The sequence below is a fragment of the Peromyscus leucopus genome, chromosome 18 (genome assembly GCF_004664715.2).
Source record: "Peromyscus leucopus breed LL Stock chromosome 18, UCI_PerLeu_2.1, whole genome shotgun sequence".
In the NCBI taxonomy this organism is placed as follows: Eukaryota; Metazoa; Chordata; class Mammalia; order Rodentia; family Cricetidae; genus Peromyscus; species Peromyscus leucopus.
Genome location: NC_051078.1, coordinates 41,439,788 through 41,465,277, shown reverse-complemented (window position 1 = coordinate 41,465,277; position 25,490 = coordinate 41,439,788). Strand labels below are relative to the sequence as shown.

The 25,490-nt window shown below is 39.5% G+C and overlaps 1 protein-coding gene across 2 annotated transcripts in view; it reads left to right on the top strand.

The window, feature by feature from the left end:
- Nup37 (nucleoporin 37) overlaps positions 1-16,258 on the top strand; it is a 29,901-nt gene extending 13,643 nt beyond the window's left edge. For both annotated transcript variants that reach the window (XM_028880296.2, XM_028880297.2), the window contains exons 5-10: positions 146-240; positions 8,082-8,172; positions 12,387-12,568; positions 12,919-12,969; positions 14,936-15,029; positions 15,997-16,258. In XM_028880296.2, the coding sequence (XP_028736129.1) occupies positions 146-240; positions 8,082-8,172; positions 12,387-12,568; positions 12,919-12,969; positions 14,936-15,029; positions 15,997-16,110 (627 nt within the window). In that variant the 3' untranslated portion in view covers positions 16,111-16,258. The remainder of the gene's footprint in view (positions 1-145; positions 241-8,081; positions 8,173-12,386; positions 12,569-12,918; positions 12,970-14,935; positions 15,030-15,996) is intronic.
- The last annotated feature ends 9,232 nt before the right edge of the window (positions 16,259-25,490 follow it).

Genomic DNA, 25,490 nt, shown 5'->3' with positions numbered 1-25,490 from the left:
AGTCAGGACCATACAAAGAAACCCTGTCTCAAAAAAAAAAAAAAAACCTTAAAAAAAAGAAAAAGAAAAGAATTACAGAGTGAAACTATTCGATAAGGATGTTGTAGTTTGTACCCATGCTTCCTTACTGATCTCTCTCTTCCAGGTTTTGGAGGGTCATTCAGATTTCATTAATGACTTGGTGTTCCATCCCAAGGAAGGCCATGAAATTGCAAGTGTAAGTGATGACCACACCTGCAGGTATGTTGCTTGTGTTATAGCCACATTTGTGAATTGTCATTTTATTTTAATAAACATTTTAAAAATTAGGAAATTGTAGTCGGTATAGGCTCCATGAAATATCGTCAATGAAATTTGTGTCTAAATTATAGACATGGCGCAAATATTCCAGAACCAATAAATTAAGTTTTCATACAGTTAATGGGCACTCCCCTTGCTGGTTCCTGAGTACCTCTTGCCCTCTTCTTTTGGATTTGCATATTTATAAGCCTATGTATACCGCTGGCTCAAAGTCTCCAATATTAAGCAAGCACAGTAGGCTCATTAGGTTAGTGTTTATTAATGAACTGTGAATCTCACGTGTTGCCTAAGAGGGAAACTTGAGTATTTTTACAAATCCTAAAGTCTGTATCAAGTTCTCAGTGGATACACTTCAGTATGGTGTGTGTCCCCCAGGGCCTCCTTTCCCAGTTTAGAATGAATGGGATATGTATAACTTTGTGATAATGTTCAAATCTGTAGACTATCAAAAATCATTAAAATAGCTGGGCAGTGGTGGCGCATGCCTTTAATCCCAGCACTCGGGAGGCAGAGGCAGGCGGATCTCTGTGAGTTCGAGGCCAGCCTGGTCTCCAAAGTGAGTTCCAGGAAAGGCGCAAAGCTACACAGAGAAACCCTGTCTCGAAAAACCAAAAAAAAAAAAAAAAAAAAATCATTAAAATGAAGAACAACGGTAAAGGTAGAAATGAGCTAAGACTGCAGAGTAAAATGAGGGAGTCAGTAAAGTGTCACTTGCTTCATTTGCTCTGACAGTACTCTGAACAAATGTTCACGGGGTGTGCTCTGCGTGGTGACACTTTCAGAGCCGTCCCTGTTAATGCACATGTGTCTACACCACTACCAAGTATGTAGTACTGCACACTGAAAGTAAACCACCAGCTCCCTCTTAAATATTCTGTCTTCATATGACTTACAGTCTTCAAGGTACCGTTGCAGCTACAGGCTATTGTGTCTATGTACATTTGAAAGTCTCTTAGGACCCATTATTAAAATGGAGTTTCTCCCCTCCTTCTCTTCAGTTGGAACCATAAAATATGTGCAGTATTTTAAGATAACCCTTGATGGAAGTAGCAAAGGGGAAACTGAGCCTTCTGAAGATAGGCCAATGTAACATTTCTTTAAGAATAATCAATATTGCTGGGCGGTGGTGGCGCACGCCTTTAATCCCAGCACTCGGGAGGCAGAGGCAGGCGGATCTCTGTGAGTTCGAGGCCAGCCTGGGCTACCAAGTGAGTCCCAGGAAAGGCGCAAAGCTACACAGAGAAACCCTGTCTCGAAAAACCAAAAAAAAAAGAATAATCAATATTGAAGACCACATGGACAGTGCCTAATTCCCAGCATAGAGCGAAATCAGGACAGTGTATTGTTCATTATTATGTTGTAGTTAAATAATTCAGGAAATAAATACAAGCTGGATCACATTTGCATATCTTTATTAATTCAGTGAATGAATTAATGCTAATGAGAGATAAAATAGAAGCATAGATAGGCAATTCTCATTTTTAATCTTTTAATTCTTATTCTGTGGCTAGCAATCCATTTCTTTCATCATTAATATTGCAAATATATTAAAGTTTTTGATACTACTTGCTTAGTAAACTTCAGTATTTAAAAAAGATAAAAATCAATTCTAATGTTAAGTTCAGAGTATGTTTGAAAATCTGACATATTGATATACCCTTGAAAAAAACTTTTGCTTCAAGTTATCATACCATTGAGTTGTCTCTACTTTGAAGGCTTTACATAGCTGTCATTCTTTTCTAGTCCAAGCTATTAACTAGCAAAGTTGCACACCACTGTAACTGACAAAGCCTGTCTTCAAGATTTGATAATTGAGTTCCTAGAGCTGGGGTTTCTATTTTAAGAGTCCCACCTCTGAACTTTGCCCTCAAACCAGATATGTTAACACTCAGTCCTTTTGTCTCGCTCTCCTTTCTTATTGTGTCTTCAGTAAAGATGTACACCATTGCTTTCTCTAATCATCTAACATGAGTTATGTGGCAGTTGATAAGTAAGAAGGGAAATCTTCATTTTGCTATCACAACATTCAACGAAAAATGTATTTCTTTTCAACACAGGAAGTCCCATTCTTGCACACAGGGACATTATGAAAGTGCCTTCTCGTCCATACAACTGCATCTCTGCCCTGTTACTTTTGTTCTTTTCTATTTAATTAACCAGCACACCGATTCATGTGATCTACTTATGTCTTTAGAAACACTGTGGTTTGTATTTTAGCTTTAATGGACACAGATGTGCTACTTAATGTCATCCATCCCTTCTTTTGTCTGTTGTTTAAAAACATTTGCTAGCAGAAATGTCCTCCTGTGACACACTTTCTAGCAGACAATGAGCTGCCAGCTGAAGTCGAGGATAAACAAATGAAAAGAACAGTGTGTTATACAGAAAATTTCTCTAGAGTTCTCCAGCAGAGTATCTACCACCAATTGTCAACTGAAAAGATCCTCGAAAATATCTATGGTATTTCATATGCCAACACACAAGTTGTGGGATCTTTTAATTAATTAATTGTAAGACAATTACATTTTAATACCATATGGTAAGGAAATTTAACATTCTGTTGAAAAACAGCCTAAAATGAGGCGATGATTTCAGCAAGACACTAGAAAAACTAAAGCAATTACTTTACAATTACATAAACTCAGACCCAGTTAACCTTTGATCCTCCATGTTACAGCTAAATCTAACTTCTGTTTACAGGATGGTGTTGGAAAAGGATATTCTTTGTTATAGTTCAAATTGGGTAAAAACTGCTGTTTTCTTTCTCTTTGAAAATGGTGCTGTATCATCCAGTTCTCTAGTGCCTTTTGGTTCATTGGAGATTAGCTTCTTGATAAGGACCTTAAAACCTTTACCTCTGAAATTTAATTGCAAGCATTCACATATATGCGCCTGTCCATTTCATACAACTTTGGCTTTTTGTCCCAGTAATTTAACCTGACAGCATTTACACATACTTTTATACACTGCCTGTTTCTTTCCATGAGTTTGGTTATGTGTACTGAGAATGCTGTTTGTTTGTTTGTTTGCCCTTTGAGGTGCTGGGTGTCTGACCTTAGACATGGCAAACAAGTATTCTGTCACAAAGACAGGGAGACCCTACTCCTGGCTAAAGCTTTTCTTGTTCTCCAGCGGACCAGTATTTTTGAAAAATACTAGGAACACATTGTTGACAAATAAATTTGGAACTAATTAAGACCTGGGTTTCCAGATTTCAATATCTTCATGTGGGAAGCCCTCCTATCTGGGATGGACTATACCAATGGATTTTAGAAAAGCAGAAAGCTGGGAACCCATCTTAAAATCATGCCTGCCACTCATTTTAATACCTAACACATGGATGAAGAGTCATTTGATACTAGGGCAAAGTCCTTCCTTCGGTTATTAGTCCATTGACTGCCATTGGACCATTGTTGCTCTTATGTGGACTTTATCATGTTCTCTCTCCCTCCATATATATGCCTTTCTCCTCTGGTTGTATGAGCAACTACCACAATAAAATAAAATACCTACAGTATAAATAGTATGTTTTTTAAAAGTCAGTTCAGAATGCATCACTATTGGATGATTTTCTTTTTTTTTTTTTTTTTTTTTTTTTTTTTTTTTTTTTTTTGGTTTTTCGAGACAGGGTTTCTCTGCGTAGCTTTGCGCCTTTCCTGGAACTCACTTGGTAGCCCAGGCTGGCCTCGAACTCACAGAGATCCGCCTGGCTCCGCCTCCCGAGTGCTGGGATTAAAGGAGTGCACCACCACTGCCCGGCTATTGGATGATTTTCTTTGTGCTTGCTTGTCTCATATACCTAATTTAGATTTTTTTAATATTAATTAGTTGCCATCAACATCACTTCATTAAAATAGCTTTCAGTTTCATATTGTCAGTTTATAGAATTAAGTAATTAAACTAATAAGCAAAGGTTTAAGTCACATACAAACAGTGCTTGTAGGCAGAACACTCATAATCCATCTTGGTAAGCATCCAACGATTGCACATGAGAAGACATTAGGAAATAGCTTCCTCTTAGGATTTCACAGAAGGAAATAGGAAGGATCATCATAAGGAATCTGCTGCATATTGTGCCTCTCCTATCTGCATCGGGGTTTCTGTTGCCATGGTGGAACACCGTGGCCAAAAGCAACTTGGGAAGAAAAGCGTGAACTCTCAGGTCATACTCCGTCATTAGGAAAGTCAGGGTAGGAACTCGGGGCAGGAACCTGGAGTCAAGAACAAAAGCAGAAGCCGTGGAGGAATGGTGTTTACTGCCTTACTCTCCGTGAATTGCTCAGCCTGCTTTCTTACACGACTCAGAGTCATCAGTCACTAATCAAGAACACGTCCCATGGACGCGCCTGTGTCAGTCTGGGTGGAGGCATTTCCCCAGTTGAGGCTTCTCTTCCCAGATAATTCTAGCTTGTGTCAAATTGGCAAACAAACAAATGGCCAGGATGAAGACGTTTTCCGTTTTGTCTACATAGATCCATGCGTAGATGGGGGAAGTGACATCAGACGCAGAGGGAAAGGACAGTGATGGAAGAGCTCTCTGTCTTAGGCCTGCAGAGACGGCTGCATGGTTAAGAGGACATACTGCCCTTGTAGAGGGCAGTTCTTGTAGAAAACAGCTGCGTTCTTAGCACCCACTTCAGGGTGCTCAAAACCACCTAGAGAAAGCTGATGCTTCTAGCTTCTGTGGGCAACACACACACACACACACACACACACACACACACACACACACACACAATTAAATAAAAATAATAATAATCCTAGAATGAAGTCAGTCTTACAAAATTAGATCATCTGAAAAATTACAGCTTTTGGCATTCAGACAAGTAATGGTTTTTTATTAGAACGTAAGATGAAAGTTTTATCTTTTTACAAAAGTAACTATAAGGAACTATGTGTGAGAGAAGAACAAAATATAGTATAGCTAACTTGGAAAACTGTTTGACAGATGTCTGTCTTGCCAAAGCTAAATGTGTTTGTAAACCTGATCCACCAGTGCCATGCCTAGGTGTGTACTGAGCAGACAGTAGGGATTGTGGGAGAAGCTGTGTGCTGCAGAGGGGGCCAGGGGAGTGTTATATGGAGGTCTGTACTCACTGAGGTTGGATGTGTACAGAAAGGTTACAGTGACATTTTTGGTAAGAACTTGTGACCAATCTGAATATCTGGTGTGGTGTACTGAACTGAGAGTTCTGAAGTGAATGGAGAGATTATAACAGCATACATTGTGTTAGACATTTTCACAGAACAGGAAGGTGAGTAAAAGAAGCCAAAACAAAAAAGCACATACTATATGGCTTTCTTTTTATGCTATTTAAAAATAAGCTACCTCATTAGAAGCCATACTAGAGCCTTTTTTACCCTTTGTCAGAGAGTGCGGAACACAGCTAGAAAAGAGTGTGGCTGATATGTGGTGCTGTGGGAATGCTCCAGATTTTGCTGCTGTTCCCTTTAGTGTATTCTGTGTTTTGTGTGATTAGGATTTATGTACCATTTGTGCGCATGATTGATATACTTTAAAAAAAAAAAAAAAAGAAAGAAAGAAATGTGAGATTATCAGGTGGACTTAATATATTTGCTAGATGAACCATTTGGTTGAAAATGAGTTGAGCTCCACAAAAGGATTTCAGAGGGCTTAATTATGGAATCTATCAAAAAGGGAAATAAGACATAACAACCTAAATTGTACCATCTGCAGCTAATTTAGTTAGGATAACTTATTTTAGTCCAATTTGTTGTATTTTGCATACTTAGTACTGGGATTATGTAACATTTGGGAATTATTGAATCAGTGTATAATTACAAACCATAAATCATTGTATCCTAGTCCTCTGAAATATGATCCATATGACCCTCCTCATGTTTGAGCTAGCTTTCTTTTTTTTTAAGGATCATCAGGTTCTGATCAGAATAAAATACTGCTGAAATTAGACTAAAATTTGGTTGATTAGACCACAATATACTTAGTTAATTGACTTATTTTCATAACTATCTCTATTTTTCACCTCTTTTGTCTTCTTTATTTGAAGGAGGAAAACACCATATTATTTTGGCATGTATTTACTCAATTTATATAATAGCCAACAAAACTCAAATTCATTTTAAAATAAAATCAAGAGAATGGATGTTTTAGTCCACCCTCTATTGAGACTCATTGAATTAAGAAGACAAATTTCTACTATTCCAATAGTGATAAAATATATGCTAGCCCAATACTTCACTGTGGAAATGGCAATAAAGAAGAAAGATTTAGTTGCCTTAATGTCAAATCTCATTCTAGATATTGAAGGACAAAAGCTTAAACTCTTAGTGATTTGCTTTTTCAATTGAACCAAAACTGTCTCCTTCATATAGTTAAAATAAATGAAAAGTGTCTTTTGGTAAAAGAAAAGATCTGGTTCTAACATTTAATCAAGTAGGTGATCCTGAACATATATGTGCTTGGTCCTGCCTCAACTGAATGGGCCAGGCCCTGTTGACTCTCCATGGGAGGAGGCCTTACCCTTTCTGAGGAGTGAAGAGGGGTAGGTTGGGGGAGGTGGGAGGGGAGCTGGAGGAGTAGAGGGAGGGGGAACTGTAGTTGGTATGTAAAAGTAATAAAAAAAAATAATTAAAAATGTGTGCTAGTTCATATGTTGCTATGATATTTCAAATTTGACGTCCTATACTTTTTACAAATAAACTTTACCTACTTTACATTCCCATATTTTTAAAACTCCTTTAGCGTCCTAAAGAAAGTAGGAACTATAAAACCTACAAGGGGGGTGGAGTAATGAGTGCTTTTGATTATTGGTTTTTATTAGGGGGTGTTAAGAATGGAATCCAGGGCCTTGGGCATGCTTAGCAACTCTCCACTGAGTCGCACCCCTTAGCTTTGAATGTGCTCACTTTAAGACCAGAATGCCGAGGCACTTTGCCACCCCAGTTATCAGACTGCTGTTTCCTGCCATGCTAACTACTCATCACTCTGTAACAGTGGCTGGGTGAGACTCATAAGCTAGCCAAAAAGCATAGTTCCTGGGGACAGTGCCATGCCTGAGATTTCTGAGATTAAAAAGCCACTGAGAAGAAGAGACCTATTTGTGAGTAAGCTGATGCTCATAGATAAGCGGTAGAAAGAACTAAGTGCCTGTGTCTTTTGCCCATCCTTACTCTGGTAAGTAATAAGCATGGCCAGCTTTGGGAAGAAAACACTAGAGAAGTCAGCCAGATCAGAATTTGTTTGAGATGAGACATGCCCAAAGGTAGAAGGAATAAGTGCTATGGAATGGCTAGGCACTAAATTCATGTCACCTCATATTTGCTTCTTCATATGTTATTTTGAAAATGGAAAGGCTGGTGTGTAGAGATTTATATGTATTCGTGTGTGTGTGTGTGTGTGTGTGTGTGTGTGTGTGTGTGTGTGTGTATGTGTGTGTGTGTGTATTTAAGCACCCTTGATGGGAATAATTGTTCATTGAGATGCCTTAAGTAGGTATTCAACCTGATTAATGGCCTAGAAACATTGATTTTACTTACAGTGGATACATAAATAATTAATGTTATGTTAGATGAATTAGAAAATATATGACTCTGTTTCCATAATTGAGCATGGTAAAACTTAAATTCTTTATGCTACTTTGACATTTTTCAAAAGCAGTATTTTAATTTTCTCAGATGTTTATCAAATACAAATGCGTAATAATCTATAGTTAATGGCTTTGAATATGTTTGTCAACGTTTCATTTATATTTTTTGGTAGTGACGTATCAAGAATATTTAACATCAAACTCTTTTATTAGGATTTGGAGCTTGGAAGGAAAACAGACGGCTCATTTTCTTCTTCATTCTCCTGGAATGAGTGTGTGCTGGCACCCTGAGGAAACGTTTAAGGTTCTTATCTCTAACTTGCCTTTCCCTTACCAAGCCTAAAGGGCATGCAAGGATGATCCCTACACCCCGTAGAGAAAGACCCAGTGACTCCACCTCAGACACAAATGAGCACAAACGCATTGGAGTTAATACAGAGTCAACACTTGAATAGTTTCTCTAAAATTGTTAGCTTTCTATAACCATCATTCATATATACAGAAGATACTTTTCCTGGCCTTTGGCAGATTACAGCCGAAAAATTGGTGCTCAATCTAGTTAGCAGTATGTGGTCTAAAAAACAAAAAACAAAAGTTAAGTCCATGCTTATGAGCCATATATAAACAAGTGTCAGTGGCATAAGGCACATTTGTTCTGGATTAGTGGCACCCAGTTGCTGTTCAAATTAAATCTTCCTCAAATACTAAGGATACATTGAGTTCTTACTACTACTGTTTAGCCTTAACTCCTGGTGCAAACGGGAACCATTCACCAAGCTTTCTCATTTGTCAGTGTGTTTTCCGTAGAATCCGAGTACCACGTTCATCTCACAGTTAACCCTTCAGCATTTCCTGTACCACACTCATTCTTGGCACCTCATTTTCACAGGCCTGATGTCTTCCTGGTTTTTTCAGTTCATTGCTGTGTCCTCAATTTTGCACAATAGGATAGTGTTGATTAAATCCAGCAAGTGTGCAGTGGTAAAGCTTTTTCTCTTTTTTTTTTTTTTTTTTTTTTTGGTTTTTTCAAGACAGGGTTTCTCTGTGTAGCTTTGCGCCTTTCCTGGAGCTCACTTGGTAGCCCAGGCTGGCCTCGAACTCACAGAGATCCGCCTGCCTCTGCCTCCCGAGTGCTGGGATTAAAGGCGTGCGCCACCACGCCCGGCAAGCTTTTTCTCTTAACAATTCTATTATTCCAACTTCTTTTTACATTTTAAGCTTTCTCTTTTGTACATTTTATTTCTAGATGTTTAGATATATTTTCCTTTTTTCTTGCTTTCTTAAAATGAGAATACAAATGTATGTATTTCATTGTGGCATACATAGTTTGTTCTTGTTGATCACTGTATCCCACTCTCTTTCGGTTGTCTTCCTGTCTTCCAGCCTGCTCTCCTTCCTGTCTGTCAGCACCTCCATTGTTCCTCCGCGTCACATGTATTCTGTTACCTCCCCTTAATATCTCTGCTTCTTGACTTCTCGTGGCCCTCTTTCTAGTTGTGTGTGTGTGTGTGTGTGTGTGTGTGTGTGTGTGTGTGTGTGTGTTTTCATAAATATGTCTACTGATTACTGGTACACTATTCAGAATAGCTAACAAATGGAGCGGCCTAGATGCCCATCAACAGTTGAATGAAGGAAATGTGTACGTACAGTTGGACTTCAGTGTTCAGCTACGGAGAGAAAGGAAGTCACAACGTTTGCAGGGCAGTAGACGGAAGTTGAAACCTGTGTTCAGTAAATAAGTTGGACTGAGGTTCATATTTTCTCCCAGGTGCAGATCCTAGATTTGAGCTTTCATAGGTAGGTGTATATATGCCGGAGGTCTAGGTCATCCAAGTCAGCCCTCTTTTAACTTTAGTTGTATTTCATCCCTAGTCTAACTCCAGAGTTTCATTAGTTACCAGTATTCTCTCAAATTTCCAGTGGTATTTCCAATGCATTAGCAGATTGTTTTTCCTTCATTCTTAAATGGAGACAGTTTTCACATTGTCGGTCACTTATTTCTTGAAACTAGTCCTGTTGAGTGTGTGTGTGTGTATATATATATATATATATATATGTCAACCTTTCTTACATTCCGATAGTGAATTGTGTTTACTCACTTTATAAATAATTCAACAGCAAACTCCAAGCCACTCAACGACACCAAATGTTAGACCTCAGGATTTCTGATGCCACTTCCTACTCTTTGCATTCTGACACTATTACTTCACACTTCCAGGAGTGTCTCCACCTTTCTGTAATCAAAATTGAAAGAACATTCTCAGAAAGAAAGAAAGAGCTTTACAGAGGAAATAAAGCACGTTCTTTGGACATTAGCTGTTAATACCATGTCTAACACAGTTGCAGCAATCTTTTCTACTGTAGATGATATCCTAATGACATGTTTTCATGAGTCTAGGAAACAACTTCCATGTTGTAATTTTTATAAAATTGGGATTCATTGTATAAATATGCATTTGATTACATATTTCATATATTGATAAAATTAGTTTATTAAACATCTAAAATTATTGGAATCTTAGAACAAGGAAATATTTAGGTGGTAACAGCCAATCTTTCTTGATTTAAGAATTCAGTATTTACTAGATGCTTTTGCACAACAAGCCTATAACTACTTTTTTCATGCCAGCTTGTATGTTGCTTACTAAAGATGAATTTCCTGAGCCATCATGATATTTCAAACAAGGCATGTGCACTCATTAACAGTATACAACAATTTTGAAAGTCCCTTCATATATCAACTATCAAAATTAGAAAGATACCATAAAATTGAATAAAGTCTATACTTGAGGTTCTGAATGAGGAAGGTTAAAGTGAGGATTGACATTTCACATTAAGGTTGTGTATTAGTTGCTCTCTTTATTGTTACAACAAACCCTGGCCAGAGTACCTTGAGAAAGAAAGGATTTCTTTTGATTTACTGTTCAAGGGGACGGTCATCATTTAGAGAAGTCCTAACAGCAAGAGGCAGCTGGTCACATTGCATCTGCACTCAGTAAGCAGAGCATGATAAATGCCAGTGCTCAGCTCGCTTCCTTCTTTTAGTGCAGTCCAGGACCCCAACACGTGGAATGATGCCACCCAAGATCAAGGTGGATCCCCCCACTTCATCTAGCCTAATCTGGGTGGATGATCACTTTGAGGTGTGTCTCCTAGGTGATTCTATACCCTGTCAAGTTGACAATTGAAAATGGCAGAAATATCAATCTAAAGATCCACCCGAGTCCTTTTCAAATTGTGTAGCCACCAGTCGATTTACAAGCAATGCACATTCCAGAAAGAAACCCAGTGTTCTTTGGTGGAACAGCATGTCAGTGAGTCACTGCAGAGTCCAGATCTCCTGGGCTGTCTAAGCCAATTTTAAAAGGTCAGATCCCAACAGGTGTCTGCCTTTAAGACGACTGAATCTATGTTGATGGTAGAGGGGAAAAAGACATAAAAATAAATTTGAGTTTTCCTGCATCATCACAAGGCATTTCACTAAGGTAACCGTGTGTGTACATGTGAGGGAATCCCTTATCCTGTGATTCAAGAGAAAGTCTCAAAACTAGCAGGGAGAGGTGCTCTCTCTCTCCTGTACCTCAGTCTAGCTTTGGGAACATTCTGTTAGTAACACATGTTCTCTCCCCCACAACAGTGAAGGGTTCTGTGTGCTAGCAATATAGCTTTAAAAAGAGAAGATTGCATTTTTATAAACTTGATTTTAAAATATGCTTTTCAAATTTTATAGCCAACAGAAGTAGAATTACCAAGAGTACACATGCTTCATTTGTACCTCCAGCATCATCAGCCTTTTCTGTTTGGGCATCTGCAAGCTCTGGACAGTTGCTCCATCTTTGCCAGGACTAGCTTTTTCCTGGGGATACTTTGTAAAGACCTTTATAAGCTTGGGGCATGACTTTGCAGGAGCCAATTTAGCAGATGGACATGTGGTTCTTCTCTGTGCTTGGCCTTATTTCCTTTAGTATCGACTTCAGCGTTTTTTTGGTTTTGTTTTGTTTTGTTTTCGTGGACATTATAGAGGTAGGACAAAGGTGGTAAACTTCAGGACACAGTGGTACCCAGCTTGGTCCATCTTACAAGTAAGAGAACTGCCAGTCACATAGCAGTTATTCACTTTTAAGTGGAAATAGCAGCCACCTTTCTATCCAGACCTGTCTGTCTTTGGCTGTTCCATGCTGCCTTCCATTTGTCTATGGGAAAATCTAAATTGTATGGAGATGTGTCAAAAGATACATAATGGCCTTTCATAACTAACTTAAAGGTAGCTTTCCCTAGAGTATTAATCTGGTCTTCCTAGTGACAAAGCTGATACCGTAAAATTTAGCTGAACTTTCTTGTTTCTTTTTGCCAATGCTTTTACATAACCTCTCAATTCTTAAGCATTTGACTTGTTTGTGATGTATGTATGTATGTATATTTGTGTGTGTTTATTTTTATGACATTGAACCTCTGCTTCTTTCTCAAATTTAGCTAATGAGATAACATGGAGTTTCCTTCTTTCTCCCTGGATTACAGCTGATGGTTGCAGAGAAGAATGGAACGATCCGGTTTTATGATCTAATGGCCCAACAGGCAATTTTATCTCTTCAATCAGAACAGATACCCTTAATGTCAGCACACTGGTGCTTGAAAAACACCTTCAAAGTTGGTGCTGTTGCAGGAAATGACTGGATAATTTGGGATATCACTCGGTCCAGGTAGTTATTTAGTATATATGTCTGTTACATTACATAAGTATGTTGTTAAATGACCCATTGGGTCATTCTTGTACATATAGGCCTCCTTGTAAAATGAAAACCAGTCTCTCTTGTAGAAGGGCAAGAGTTCTGGGAGTGTTAGAAAAAAGAAAAATGCCAACCCTGTGGTGCCCTAGAGTGGTTCAAAGTCATAGCCATTGTTTTCTATTTCCAATTGAGTGCTTACTTGGAATTTTGTTGTAGCTTAAATGTATTGGGCTTCAAAGAGAAAACACCTTTAAAACTTCTATTTAAGTTTATCTACTTGAGTCTAACACATAATTTACAAAGTGCAAACTCTTGTTTTATAGTTATCCTCAAGAGACCAGACCTGTTCACATGGATCGAGCACACTTATTTAGGTAATTTACTGGTTTTGTTGGAGTTGTATGAATCCTTGATTTGGTGGTATGCCACTAACGGAGTAATTCACCAGCCCTTGCAGTTGATTCATACGGGTTATCTTGCTTTCCCTACTGCGTGGTTGCTTAGTCTGGCTTTAGGCAAACAGGAAATCTACTTTTCAAATACTTAGAAAGTTGTTATCGTTCACAGAGAACATGTAGTCTACCGGTACTACCCCAACGTTGGGATAGATTGTGCTTCCTCCTTGTTCTGTGCTGATAAATACAAATATACATAGACCCATGTTTACATACAAATATCACTATATTTTAAACAAGGTCATGCCAACTAGTATGAATCTTTAACATGCTGAAGTTTAGTTTTGTTTTGTTTTTCACTTAAATTAATATTTCTTGGTTTTTGTCATTTTATTCCATTATATAGTCATTAAGCAGGCTTAAGTAATAGAAAAAGCAAATAACCAGACTGAAAACAGGGAGACATCTGAAATTTGGTGCTTTTTTTAAAATCAAGTCTGAAATATTCCTAATAAAATCATGGAGACTCCATTATTATTAAGAATGAAATATATTCATCATAGTATTAGAATTCCATAGATTAGGGGCTGGAGAGATGGCTCAGCAGTCAAGAGCACTGGCTGCTCTTCCAGAGGACCCAGGTTCAGTTCTCAACACCCACATGGCAGCTCACAACTGTCTGTAACTCCAGTTCCAGGGCTTCTGACACCTTCACACAGACAGACATGCAGTCAAAACACCAATGAACATAAAAATAAATTGTCTAGTTTTAAAATTCCATAGATTATCAAATAATCCAAATTTCAGAGATATGAGCAAATATGTTTTTAAATCAATGAATATGTATGGTTTTTGAGAATGCTAAAGCAGAGAGAGTTCTCAGAAGAGTTAGAATCACCTTCCATATCATTAAAAACTCAGACAATGCTAGGGAGATGGTGCAGTGAGTAAAACACTTACTGTGTGAGCATTGAGACCTGAGTTCCAGTCTCCAGCACCTCCCCGGCATTGGCGAGTGGAGACAGGTGGATCCTGGCTCAGTGGCCTGACAGCCTGCAAGGCATGGTGAGCTTCTGGCCCAGTGAGATGCCCTGTCTTTAGGCAGGAGACTGATAGAAGATGTTGGCTGTGTTCCTCTGGCTAGACATCTTAGTCCGGTGCCACACTGCTTAAGATCACAGGAGAACGTGGAGCACGTCCATATTTGTTAGGGAGTGCTGTGGCTTTCTCGTGTCAATTATATCTCATCCCCTGGAGTTGGACACTGACAGAACAGAGCCGAGATTCACTTGGCGTAGACAAAGGACAGGGGAGCTGTTGGACAGTTAATAGTGGCTGAGGTAGATATTTATTGTCAAAGAATTCTTTTCCTTGCGCCTTCTCCACCCCGGCAGTCCTAGTCACCTGTCATGTCCCCACTAACGTTTGCTGACTCAGGGAATACATCTGTTTCCCCGGAGACACCTGAAGGCCTGAGCACTTGAAGTGGTTATGCCTCCCAAGTGACCTAACCACAAAGGTAGCGCGTGAATTTAAAAGAAATGTCGACGAATAGGGCTGCAGAGATGGCTCGGCCGTTAAGAACACTGGCTGCCTTTCCAGAGGACCTAGGTTTGATCTCAGTACCCATGTGACAGATCACAACTGTTTTGATCTTTAGAATCTCTTTGCATGGCTGATGCCTTGTTTGTCCATCTGTAGAGACTGTGTTAACCTTGCATAATGTTTGAACTTAGTCCTGTGACTCATAGTGAGCACTCAAGAAATATGCAGAACAGGTTAGTATTCATAGCTAAATAAGCTGGAACTCTACATGAAAAGCCATATTAACACTTAGAATTATGAAATTACTGCTTTTGCACAGATGGACAGATATAGCCTAACTTAGAAAAACTTAAAATTGCCTGCAAGATAATGCTTATTATTATGCTTTCTTATTTCTTAGGTGGTCTGCAATCAGTGAAAACTTATTTGCAACCACTGGATACCCCGGCAAAATGGCAAGTCAGTTTCAAATTCATCATTTAGGACACTCTCAGGTAATATGAAAATGTTTCATAGCATTTGTGGGTAGTTGTTTTGGGGGGATTTTTTAAACAGGATTTTTTACTTTTTTTATCCATAGCTCCCAAATTTATAGTTAGTAACTAAAACTACATATGTCTGCTATCTACTTAAACAGAAAGGCTTTTTTTTTTTTAATTTTTGATCACCAGTAGCAACAGATTATTTTTCTCCAAAATTAATATAAAATTTTATTATTCCATCTGCGTTTTATCTCTCATTTTAGTACATCAATTTTGTTTGCTCTGTTTGTGTAGACTGCAAAAATATCTGATTCTGGACTGTACCCATTATTCATAGGTGGCTTAGGTTTTCATTCAAGTCAGGTGCAAGTAGATAATTTGTATTTTATCATTATTATGCTTCTACTACAAACATAGTTTTTCAGTACATTTCTTACTTTATGAGTGTTTTGCCTGCATGTATATATGTGCACCACATGCATGCCTGGTGCCTGTGGAGGTCAGAAAGGGGCATTGGATCCCCTAGAACTGGAGTTAGGGGTGGTTGTGAATAGCCGTCATGGGGGGGCTAGGTATTGAAGGTGGATCCTCTAAAATGCTCTTAGCCACTGAGCTATCTCTCTAGCCCCATTTCTTTCTTATAAAAGTAGTTTAGGGGCTGGCAAAGAGTCCACCGCTTTGTAGTTACTTTTCTGCACATGTATCGTTCTTACAGAGGAGGAGCACCTCTGCTGTCTGTCTGAACTCCTTCCCCATCTGTTGCACTCTTCAGATCTCTCCTCTGACTCTCAGGAGATAGTAGTTTGATGAGTGACATCTCTTACTATAATGATGACAGTTATTTTATCAGCACTTACCAAGCAGTTATTAAATGTAAAGCACATTTCTTAAAAAAAAAAAAAAAAAAAAAAAGACAGTAGTTTTCCCTTTTTTGAGTTAAGAATTCACTGTGCTTCTTCAATTCTTCACATGTTTTCAGCCCATCCTCACTGGTTCTGTAGCTGTCGGATCTGGTCTTTCTTGGCATAGAACACTCCCACTATGTGCAGTTGGAGGAGACCACAAGCTCTTGTTTTGGGTGACAGAAATATGATTTTCCTCTGAATTTTTGATCCTATGCTTTGTATTTTTAGTATATATTTTGGAGAAATCCTTATTTTTGTATCAAATATACTGTAAATCTAAAAATGTCTCAGTTGTCTTTTCTGATAAATAAAATTATGGAGACTTCTTGAAAAATATTTTCTTGTTGTTCTTTGTTGCATACCAGATGTATGTGTACATATGCCCAAGTGTTTGTGATCATCTTGTAAGAATTGTGTAATGAACTTACCTGCTCGGCTCCAAAGAAAAGGGGACTAGGAACAAACGACAGACTTTGTTAACAGAGTATTGAAACTGTACATCCTAGCTTCTACACTTTGAATGTGTATATCCTTTTCCTAATTGTCAGAGATAAAAACATTGGGAACCCAAAGGTTAATCAGCTGCACCACCGTATTTGAAAATTGTTATCTTACGCTTAGGAAGTGATGTAAAAACAAAGTTTGTTGTATTTAGGGATCCAGTTTGGTGACATGAGTATGCTGAAGTTGGGATCTAGGATGGGTTGCCAAGAGTAAATTAATCCAGAATGTAAAATTGGTCTAATGAAATTATCTAGTATAATTGCCATCTGTTTTAAAAGTAACTATATTGAGAAAAGGCGTAGATGTTTAAATACAGTTTTGCCAAAAATACACAGGAGTTATTAACCTATAAGGGAAGAAAATGCAGTTTCCAATTGTAAATTATGTATTTCTATACAATAAGACATTTTCTAGAAATGAGAGGGATTCCCTGATCTCTCAGTTGAAAGAATTGAAGTTCCCTGTTACCCTTAGTTACACAGGTTGCAGGACACTTTCCAACTGCTTACTTCTTACACCGTATTATAGTCTTTGCAACAGTAACATGGCACTCTTTCCTCAGTAAGCCTGCTCTTGGAAATGTGTTTCCATTAGATGAAGCCGTAATCCAAGGGGGTTGCCAATAGCTCCAGGCCAGCCTATGCTACAGACTTAGACCTTGTCGATGGATGGATGGATGGATGGATGGATGGATGGATGGATGGATGGATGGATGGATGGATGGAGAGAGAGAGAGAGAAGTCAGACGGACTGAAATGGGAGGAAATGTCCTTGGGGAATTGTTAGTCATCACTCTGGTTCTTGAAAGTAACTTGGGTTCTGATACTGTGTGTTTCCCAGGTTTAGTTTTCTGTTTTTGTTTATAAATATGTCGAGAGGGTTTTCCTCCTTTTGAAGTTCAGGTTCCCTCAAGACAGCTTCACTCACAGGCATCATGGAGAGAGAGAAGTTGTGCTTTTATGTTAGAACTTGTGTTGTTCAGCACGGTTGAACAGTCAGGATCTCAGAAGCCTGCAGGATGTCAGAACTAATCCTATTCTTTTAGGATGATGCGGTCAGAGTCTGCTTTTGATGATCTGGTTGTTGAAAAATATCAGTGTCTGTCTCATGCCAAAACACAGTATCACACGCTTGTGTTTGTTTACTTTAATAATTTGTGACTGTGTATTGACACTGACCTAGATATGTTTTATATCTCGTCAGTAAAGAAAAAAACATTGAAGTCTTTTTTGCATATATGTGGCTTGTTTGTTTTTGTTGCTTTGGTTATTTCTAATTTATCCAGAGTCAGACATTACCCCAGAAACGCTGAGGGAGTTAAAAGACATTGTTATCCCCAAGCTCCTTTTAATGTTTCTAAGAAATAGCTATTCCAGACTATTTCCATAATTTCCTATAGTTAAAACAATGTGGCCCAAGCAGTGATAACCTTTGCTCTAAGCAGAAGCATGTTTTGCAAAGTGGAAATGGTTGTTTTGATTGCTGCATCCTCAGTTTCCCTATAGGAGCTCAGTTGAGTCCTTAGAGATGGCATTCTGCTCCGGTGTGTCTTTAACACTACCTGTGTGCTCAGTAACAGGACAGGAGCAAGCAGGTTCTTTAATAGTACACCTTGTTAATTCAAAAACATCTACATCTTTAAATGTAAGTGTACATTTAAAGAACTACAACCTTAACACACAGGTTTGTTTGTTATTTTATTATGCTTAAATATTTTTTCTAAATTTATGCCATTTACCCCTTCCCTTTCTCCCTCCAAATCCTCTGATGTACCCACTTCCTACCCCTGCTCTCTTTCAAATTTACAGACTCCTTTTTCATCCCTAAACACATAAATACAACCTCTTCAGTCTGCATAATGTTACTCGTATGTGTATGTTTTGGAGGTTGACCATTTGGTACTGGATAACCAGTGGGTGTGCTCTTCCCTGGAGAAGATTGTTCCTCCCACTCTCAGCATTCATTAGTTACCTGGAGTTCTTTGTGCAGGGTTGAGGCCTCCTGGCCTCTTGTGGTCCTTGTCCAGCTCATGCTGAGGCAGTCACGTTGGTGAGATGTTATGGGTGTAGCTTCTGACATTGCTAGGAGACACAATCTCACAGCAAACTCCTGATCCTCTGGCTCTCGCAGTCTTTCCGCCTGCTCTTCTGCAACGTTCGCCTGAACCTTAGGTGTGGGGGTTACGTTATAACGTATCAGTTGGAACTGATCTCCACAACTGCGCATTGTTCTATCATGGTTCCATCTGTTGCTAAGAGAAGTTTCCCTAATGAGGGTTGAGAACTACACTTATCTGTGATGATATTTTATCTGTGCCGAAATGTGAAATTTTATTTGTGTTAATAAATAGTTTGCCTGGAGATCAGAGGTCATAGTCAGCCATATAAAGAAGTCAGGCCATTTTAGCACACACCCTCAATTCGATCACATGGCAGGCAGAGTCTCTGTGTGTTCAAGGACACAGCCAAGCATGGTGACATACACCTTTAATCCAAGTACCAACCATAGAGACCTGGAGGTCTATATAGACAGGCAGTGACAAGGAAGTGAGGTGGCTGGGTTAAGAGCCAATGAGAAGGCAGAACAGCAAGGCAATAAAGGCGCAGATTAGACAGGAAGACTCGCTCTTGGGAAGCTGCACCAATGTGGTGAGCTAAGGTTAGTTGGTGGCTATTGCTCTGATCTCTGTGGCTTGCACCCCTGTATTTGGCTCTGTGTTTCTTATTTAATAAGACTGTTTAGAAATTCGTCTATGCTTATTGTGGGTAGAAGGACAAATATTTAGAATGTAGTTAGGGGTTATACTGGTTTAGTAAAGTTTTATTGGTGAGTTCTCCTCCAAGGCCCTTGATTTCACTAGCCCTGGGTAATTGGCTAGATTTCCAGTACTAGTCTTGATCTCCCTTTTGTTGAGCAAGTCTTGAGTCCATTCGAGAGCTGTTGGTTACCGCCAAGGTACGTGTGCCACTATTGTACCCATAGAGTTACCATGCCATTCTGGTCATGGTGGTTCATAGGTATCATAACTGGCTAAGAGTGATGGTTGCTTCCCTCCTTTGGAAGCTCACATGGCACCTTCTGGTACCATGAAAGTTAATCCTCTCAGGTCCTCTGAGCCCTTTGTCCAAAGAGCGTGTTGTTTCCAGCAACAGGGACTTACTTTCTCCTCTGGTGGGCAGTAAGGGCAATAGTAATAGCCTATAATGTTTAGATAATTTGACAGCCCTGACAAACAACTCAGAAGAGGACTTCTTAGGCCCACTATTGGGGCTTTTGTTAGATGAAGACAGGCATTTTGAATTAACATGACTTTATAAAGAACAGTTATTACCTGTGTTTAGTATTAGGAGGTGTGGCTTTTTTGGAGTAGGTTTGGCCTTGTTGAAGGAAGTGTGTCATTGTGGGGTGGGCTTTGAGGTCATGTTACCTGTGAGTCAAGATGTAGGACTCTTAGCTCCTCTAGCACCATGTCTGCCTGCATGTCACTATGTCACACCATGATGATAATGGACTGAATCTCTGAAAATGTAAGCCACTCCAGTTAAACGTTTTTCCTTTGTAAGAGGTGTCATGGTCATGGCGTCTTTTCACAGCAGTAGAAACCCTTGCTATTACCTAAGCACACTAATACACTAAAATCATTAAGCTATCATTTTGAAGATCTCCTTTATAAAAGGGAAAATTCATGTTTTCTGAGGTGTTTACTGCCATGTTCAACATGGGCTGTTCTGTTGCACACATGGTATAGGTCTTTATGGAAAACCAGACCATTAATCTACTTTCTGACCTTTTCAGCTGTTCTATAACTAACCTGGTGAAAACAAGAGCCATTCTGAGTAGGAACAAGTGACATTTTGTCTGGAAACTTCTTTGGGTCAATTTATTTCCATGCATGCCTTTGTCATGTCATTATTTGCATTCTGGGGTAATTTTTGGCAGAAGACTTTGGAACTCAAACTCTTATGTAAGCTTATAAACTCCATATGAACAAGGAATGGCAAAATGGAGGCCACCAGGTTTCTCGACCTTTGAAAACAGTGCGCATAATTCAATAGGTTTATTGTTTATGAAATAAACATTTCTCCCATCTGCATTTAGAATGCTTTATTGAGTCTCTGTTCCTGTGTAATAAAAGACAAACGCAGCTGGCTGCTTTGCTTAGGATAGTGGTTAACTACAAAACTTTGATCTTTCTTATAAACACAGCTGTCATCCTATCATTGAGCAAAATCCAGACAAGATTAGGCTCTGGCCAAAATGAAGGTTAATCTTTGCAGCCATCTCCAGTAAGAGCTTTCTAATACTCTTTTAGGAAATCTCTACTTTTGAGACAGTGTACAAAGGAAAACCATCCCAGACAACCTCTAAAGTAAGCCAGAATCAACTCATGATGAATTTTACCACAGTGATAAGGAAGTGGAAAACAACCAAATTTGTTCATTTTGGTTCGTTTCTGTTTAGACTCTAATCTTAAGAAATTACTTTTCTTAGTTCACATCAAGTTTAAATCAGACCACAATAAGTTGCTTTTTAATGAACTTCATGTTAATATTTCCTTGGTCTTTCTTTCACTAATCCTCGTGAAAGCAAAGTCTTTGTTCATTAAAATAGAGCAGATGTATTTTATTATAGTTATTGTATTATAGCTCATTTTGATATCCAGCATACAAAAAAAATCATTTTTTCAGTAATATTTAGACTCGGGAGTTTTATATACATTGCCAATTATTTTTTTGTAGATTATTCTCCTTAGACTTGAGTACTAGTGCCTCAAGCTATGTGATAAGTGCTTGATCATGCATTCTCTCCAAACACCCTATTCTTGGAGAACAGATATGGAAGTATCCCTCACTGAGATATATGTGCAGTTCTACTCTATCTATTAATGATTTTCAGCAAATCATATGTACATCTGCTTCGAAGGTTCGACCACTTCCTGGATTGGCCTGACAAATACATTACACTCATGTTTGAGGAGCAGTTCTGGAACTGTGAAGTGTGATTGACAGTCCTTTCTGTATCATCCCACCTAGATGCTACAGTCTCCAAGATGGGTGCTCTGCATACATAATCTTAGCAGGACCTTGGATCATTCCTACTAAAGGAAAATGCCTAGGAAAGAAATAATTTCATATTATCACTCTCAAGTCTTAGAAATGACAATTTCCTTGGATCCTGGAAGAATAAACACCTCAAAATCAAATGTGCTTACATATCTCTAGCAGACATTGAGTTAACGTGTCCTGACATCTGTCACCTCCAGCCCCTAAAATTTCATAATAGGAAGGGGACGTGGGGCTGCCAATAAGGCTTTTTGCCTTCAGACATGGTGGCATTTGGAGCCCTTGTTAAGAGATGCAGAGAAAGTTAAGTTCCTAATGTTAATACATCCAGGTGGGTCTTTCTCCTTGGTGGCTTTTATGTGGTTCTGGATTTACCTCTGGTGTTGAGTTGAAAACCAGGGTACTTTAACCTTTCCTACCACAGGAACATAGGAGACAAGGCTTGGCCACTAAAGAAGAATAGATAAGGAAAGCTAATGGAATCTAGTCTGGAAAACAAAGTGAGAAACACTGTGCTTGAATGGAACTATGGGATATTGCTGTGGACTTCCAGAGACAGTTGACCAACTTTCATTTAATATGTCTTGTTTCCTCGGCAATGTGTGTTCCTTTGTCCAATGACTATTAGATGTCTAGCCACAGTGTGTGTGTGTGTGTGTGTGTGTGTGCTTGCTTCTCAACGTCAGGAAGTAGCTCAGTTGTAGAGAATTTGCCTAGCACATCGAAGGCCCTAGGTTTGGTCCCTAACACCAAAAAAAAAGCAGAAATCAAAGAAGGAGAGAAGAGTGAGCCTCATGCTGGCAAACAGAACCTCTTTCTGAACTGCTGTACTCAAAACTTCTGGCCGAGTCTTTTTTTTTTTTTTTTTTTTTAGCTGTAATAGCAAAACTCTAAGGATATTTTCAAGTCCAGAAACAAAGCTTCAAGAGGAAATGTTGATGTTGAACTAAATTCATTCATCTAAATGACTATATGAAGTTGTGATTCAAAACAACCTGACCGCCATGAGAAGTCCAGGTGCTGAGTCATTTACTGACAAAGCCAGGAGGGGTTGATTAAAAGCAGCTGATAGTGGCATCATACCCTGACTTGTTTTAAAGTAGACTTTTCAAGAAGATTTAAATGCTTTTGAAGGTGTGCAGAACTAAGCAACGACTGGGGATCGAGGCCTACCTCGTTTCTACTCCAAACAAATGGGTGGTTCTGGTGCCAGATTCAGGATCTCCAGAATTATTTCAGCTAGTCAGTCCTAAACTGTTTGTCCCACCTTGCCTTCACAAGAAAAACTTCAATAAAGGCTCCAACACTGCCTTGTCTCCTGAACAAGATCTGGACTGTCCTTGTGTCTACCTTACATGGAGCTCTTGCCTCCTTTTCTTGGTTAAGACCGACCTCTCCCAGAGCAGGAGTTAAGCATTGTTGCAACGTTGCTAATGATGTCCCTATTGCAATCACCCTTTTAATACTTATTTCTCCTTTAAATTAAGCTAAGGGATTAGAGGCCAGGGAAGTCTGACTCCCTAATTGACAAGTGTTTGATCCTTCCCTAGCGCTTTGGCTGCCTTGAGCGAAGGACCGTCAGCTCAGCAGCTAGCTGGATTATCCTCATGCCAACAATGGCCACTTTGAAAAATACACGGATGCTTTGAGGAAGCTAGCCAGGAGCCACAGCTGCTTGCTATTAAATCAGAACTATACTCCTGAAGGCCCTGTCCCAGTCGCAGTTGTTTTAAACATCGTGGACAGAGCTTTCTGCCACTAAAAAACTCTTGATCAACTCTAGGTTTGCTTTTTCTGCCCGGAGCAGAGGAAGAATACTGCCCTTAACGGCGCAGCAGAAGGCCTCTAAGTGGTGCAAACCCAGGCTATCATTTCTATGACTGGTTCATGTGCCCCCTTTCTAACTGTGGAAGCACTGTTGGGCTTACTTTCTGAGCTGGCCGGAAGACTGCCTCTTGTACTGCCCCGTGGTGTGCAACCTGAAGCCCTTAGAAGGGCTCCAGAGAGGTCTTTTCTTGCCTGCGTTTGCTTTTCATCCATAGCAGAGTGGGATGGCCTGGTGACCTGGAGAAAGGACAGCAGCCGAGGCAGCTGGGGAGTTCCTGAGAACAGATGAGGCAGGATGAGAGGGGCAGAAGCAATGGAAAGGAGCCACGTGAGGAACTGGTGAGTGGGCGTGTCAGGCTTCGAACACTCAAAGAGCTCCAGAGAATCTCCAGGCCTGAGAACCAAGAGTCCTACCACCCTGGAACACTGTCCTTATTCCTGGACATTCCCAGCCTATATGAGAGCAGCACTAGATGATGTCACCCACCTCTGCTCGCTGCTGTCTGCTCCCTGAAGCCAAAGCTGACAATTCCCAGGGCTGCTGGTTGTTAATCCCCAGGGCTGGAAGCCTTCAGCCTGGCAGCATAGACCCAGAGGCCTAATTTTCAAGGTTCAGAGCTGGAAGCCACTGGTCTGCTGGTCCAGCCTGTAGGCCTTGGGCACTCACCTGGGTTTGCCAGCACCAGAATGGCGTCCCACCAGCCTACAATTCTTACTCAGTAGAGTGACAGCTGACCAATAACTTCTTTGTATCATCACCTAATCACCTCCTTAGATAAAAGTCCCATGAGTAGAAATGAGACAGACTTTTTTCCTCCAAAGCCCCCAAATATATATAACCTTCAGAATAGCATTGGGCTCCCTATTGTTTCACTGGGGACTTTCTGACTAAATATCCTTGGGCCCCTTCTCTTGAGGTGATTGGGTTTCTAGAGAAGAATCTAGTCTCCCACCAGCAGGATGTAAATTTATAGTCCAGTGTTCTGAGATGTCTTGGGAAAGCCAGATCACTTAACAGAAGTAGTCTAAGACAGACACACTGGAGTGATTAGACTGTAATTCCTTTCCTTAACCAAGTCTCAACAGAGGGTTACATCACTCTCAAGGAATGGGGCCTACAGGAGAGGAAAAGAAGAAGGGGTATTCCGTTCTTCCTGTGACTGTGAACCAATCTGTGCACCTCTAACTCTTCCATCTTAAAGCAGGGAATAGAGTAAAAATGGGAGCCCATTTCTCATCCTTTCTCCCACCTAAGAACTCATCCATGGTAAAGTTAAATTTAAATCACCTACAGAAACAAAAGTAACTGCTGAAAATTCTTAGGATTGTTTTTATCGAGTGAATAAATGTGAGTGACAGATATAGTCTCTACCCTTAAAGTCAGTGTTCATTATAATCGTCTCAGTTTACTGCCAAAATTCACGGGAGTAAATGAAATCTGGCAATGTGTTTTATTTTCTGCCAGTGGGAGAAAGTCTGCACAAAACCATATATGTCAGGAGATTCCTGGTAGTTTGCCAAAATTTCTAGCTAGGGGTTGTTTTTTGTTTGTTTGTTTTTTGTTTGTTTGTTTGTTTGTTGTTTTTTTTTATTAGTGCTAGAAATTCTAGTGTTAAAGTGAGAATGGTACTGATACCAGGAACTGTGGATGACTGATGAGCAGTACTCATCAAAGATCCAAGAAGGCCGACGGAAATAGCTGTTCTTTCTGATGACCAGCTGAGACAGTCATAAGTTGACGATCCTGTTTTATACGCACACAAACACTTTACTTATAGATAGGCAGTGACTAGTGGTGATTTTTGTCTCACTCTTTCACCCACTCTTGAATTCTCCCTCTTCTGACTGGGAGCCCATCTTGGCTCTAAAGAGGTAGAACAGGCTGACAAAGATGTGTCTCAGAAAGGCTGATTGAACGCCCAGAGTTGTGAGTTGTACCTAAGTCGAGAGTTCATGGAAGGTAAAGATGTGAAAGCACCAAGGTCATTAGGTCTAATTGTCATAATCAACAAATACTTATTAAAGGTTTGCTATGCAGCAAACATTGGGCTGGAATCTAAGTAGAGATCAAGGTGGTCTGTCCTAAATTGGTATCCAATGGGGATCTATGCAAACAGGCAAGTATAGCATTAGCTAATACAAGATTAAGCAGAGTTGGTTGGAAGCATATATTC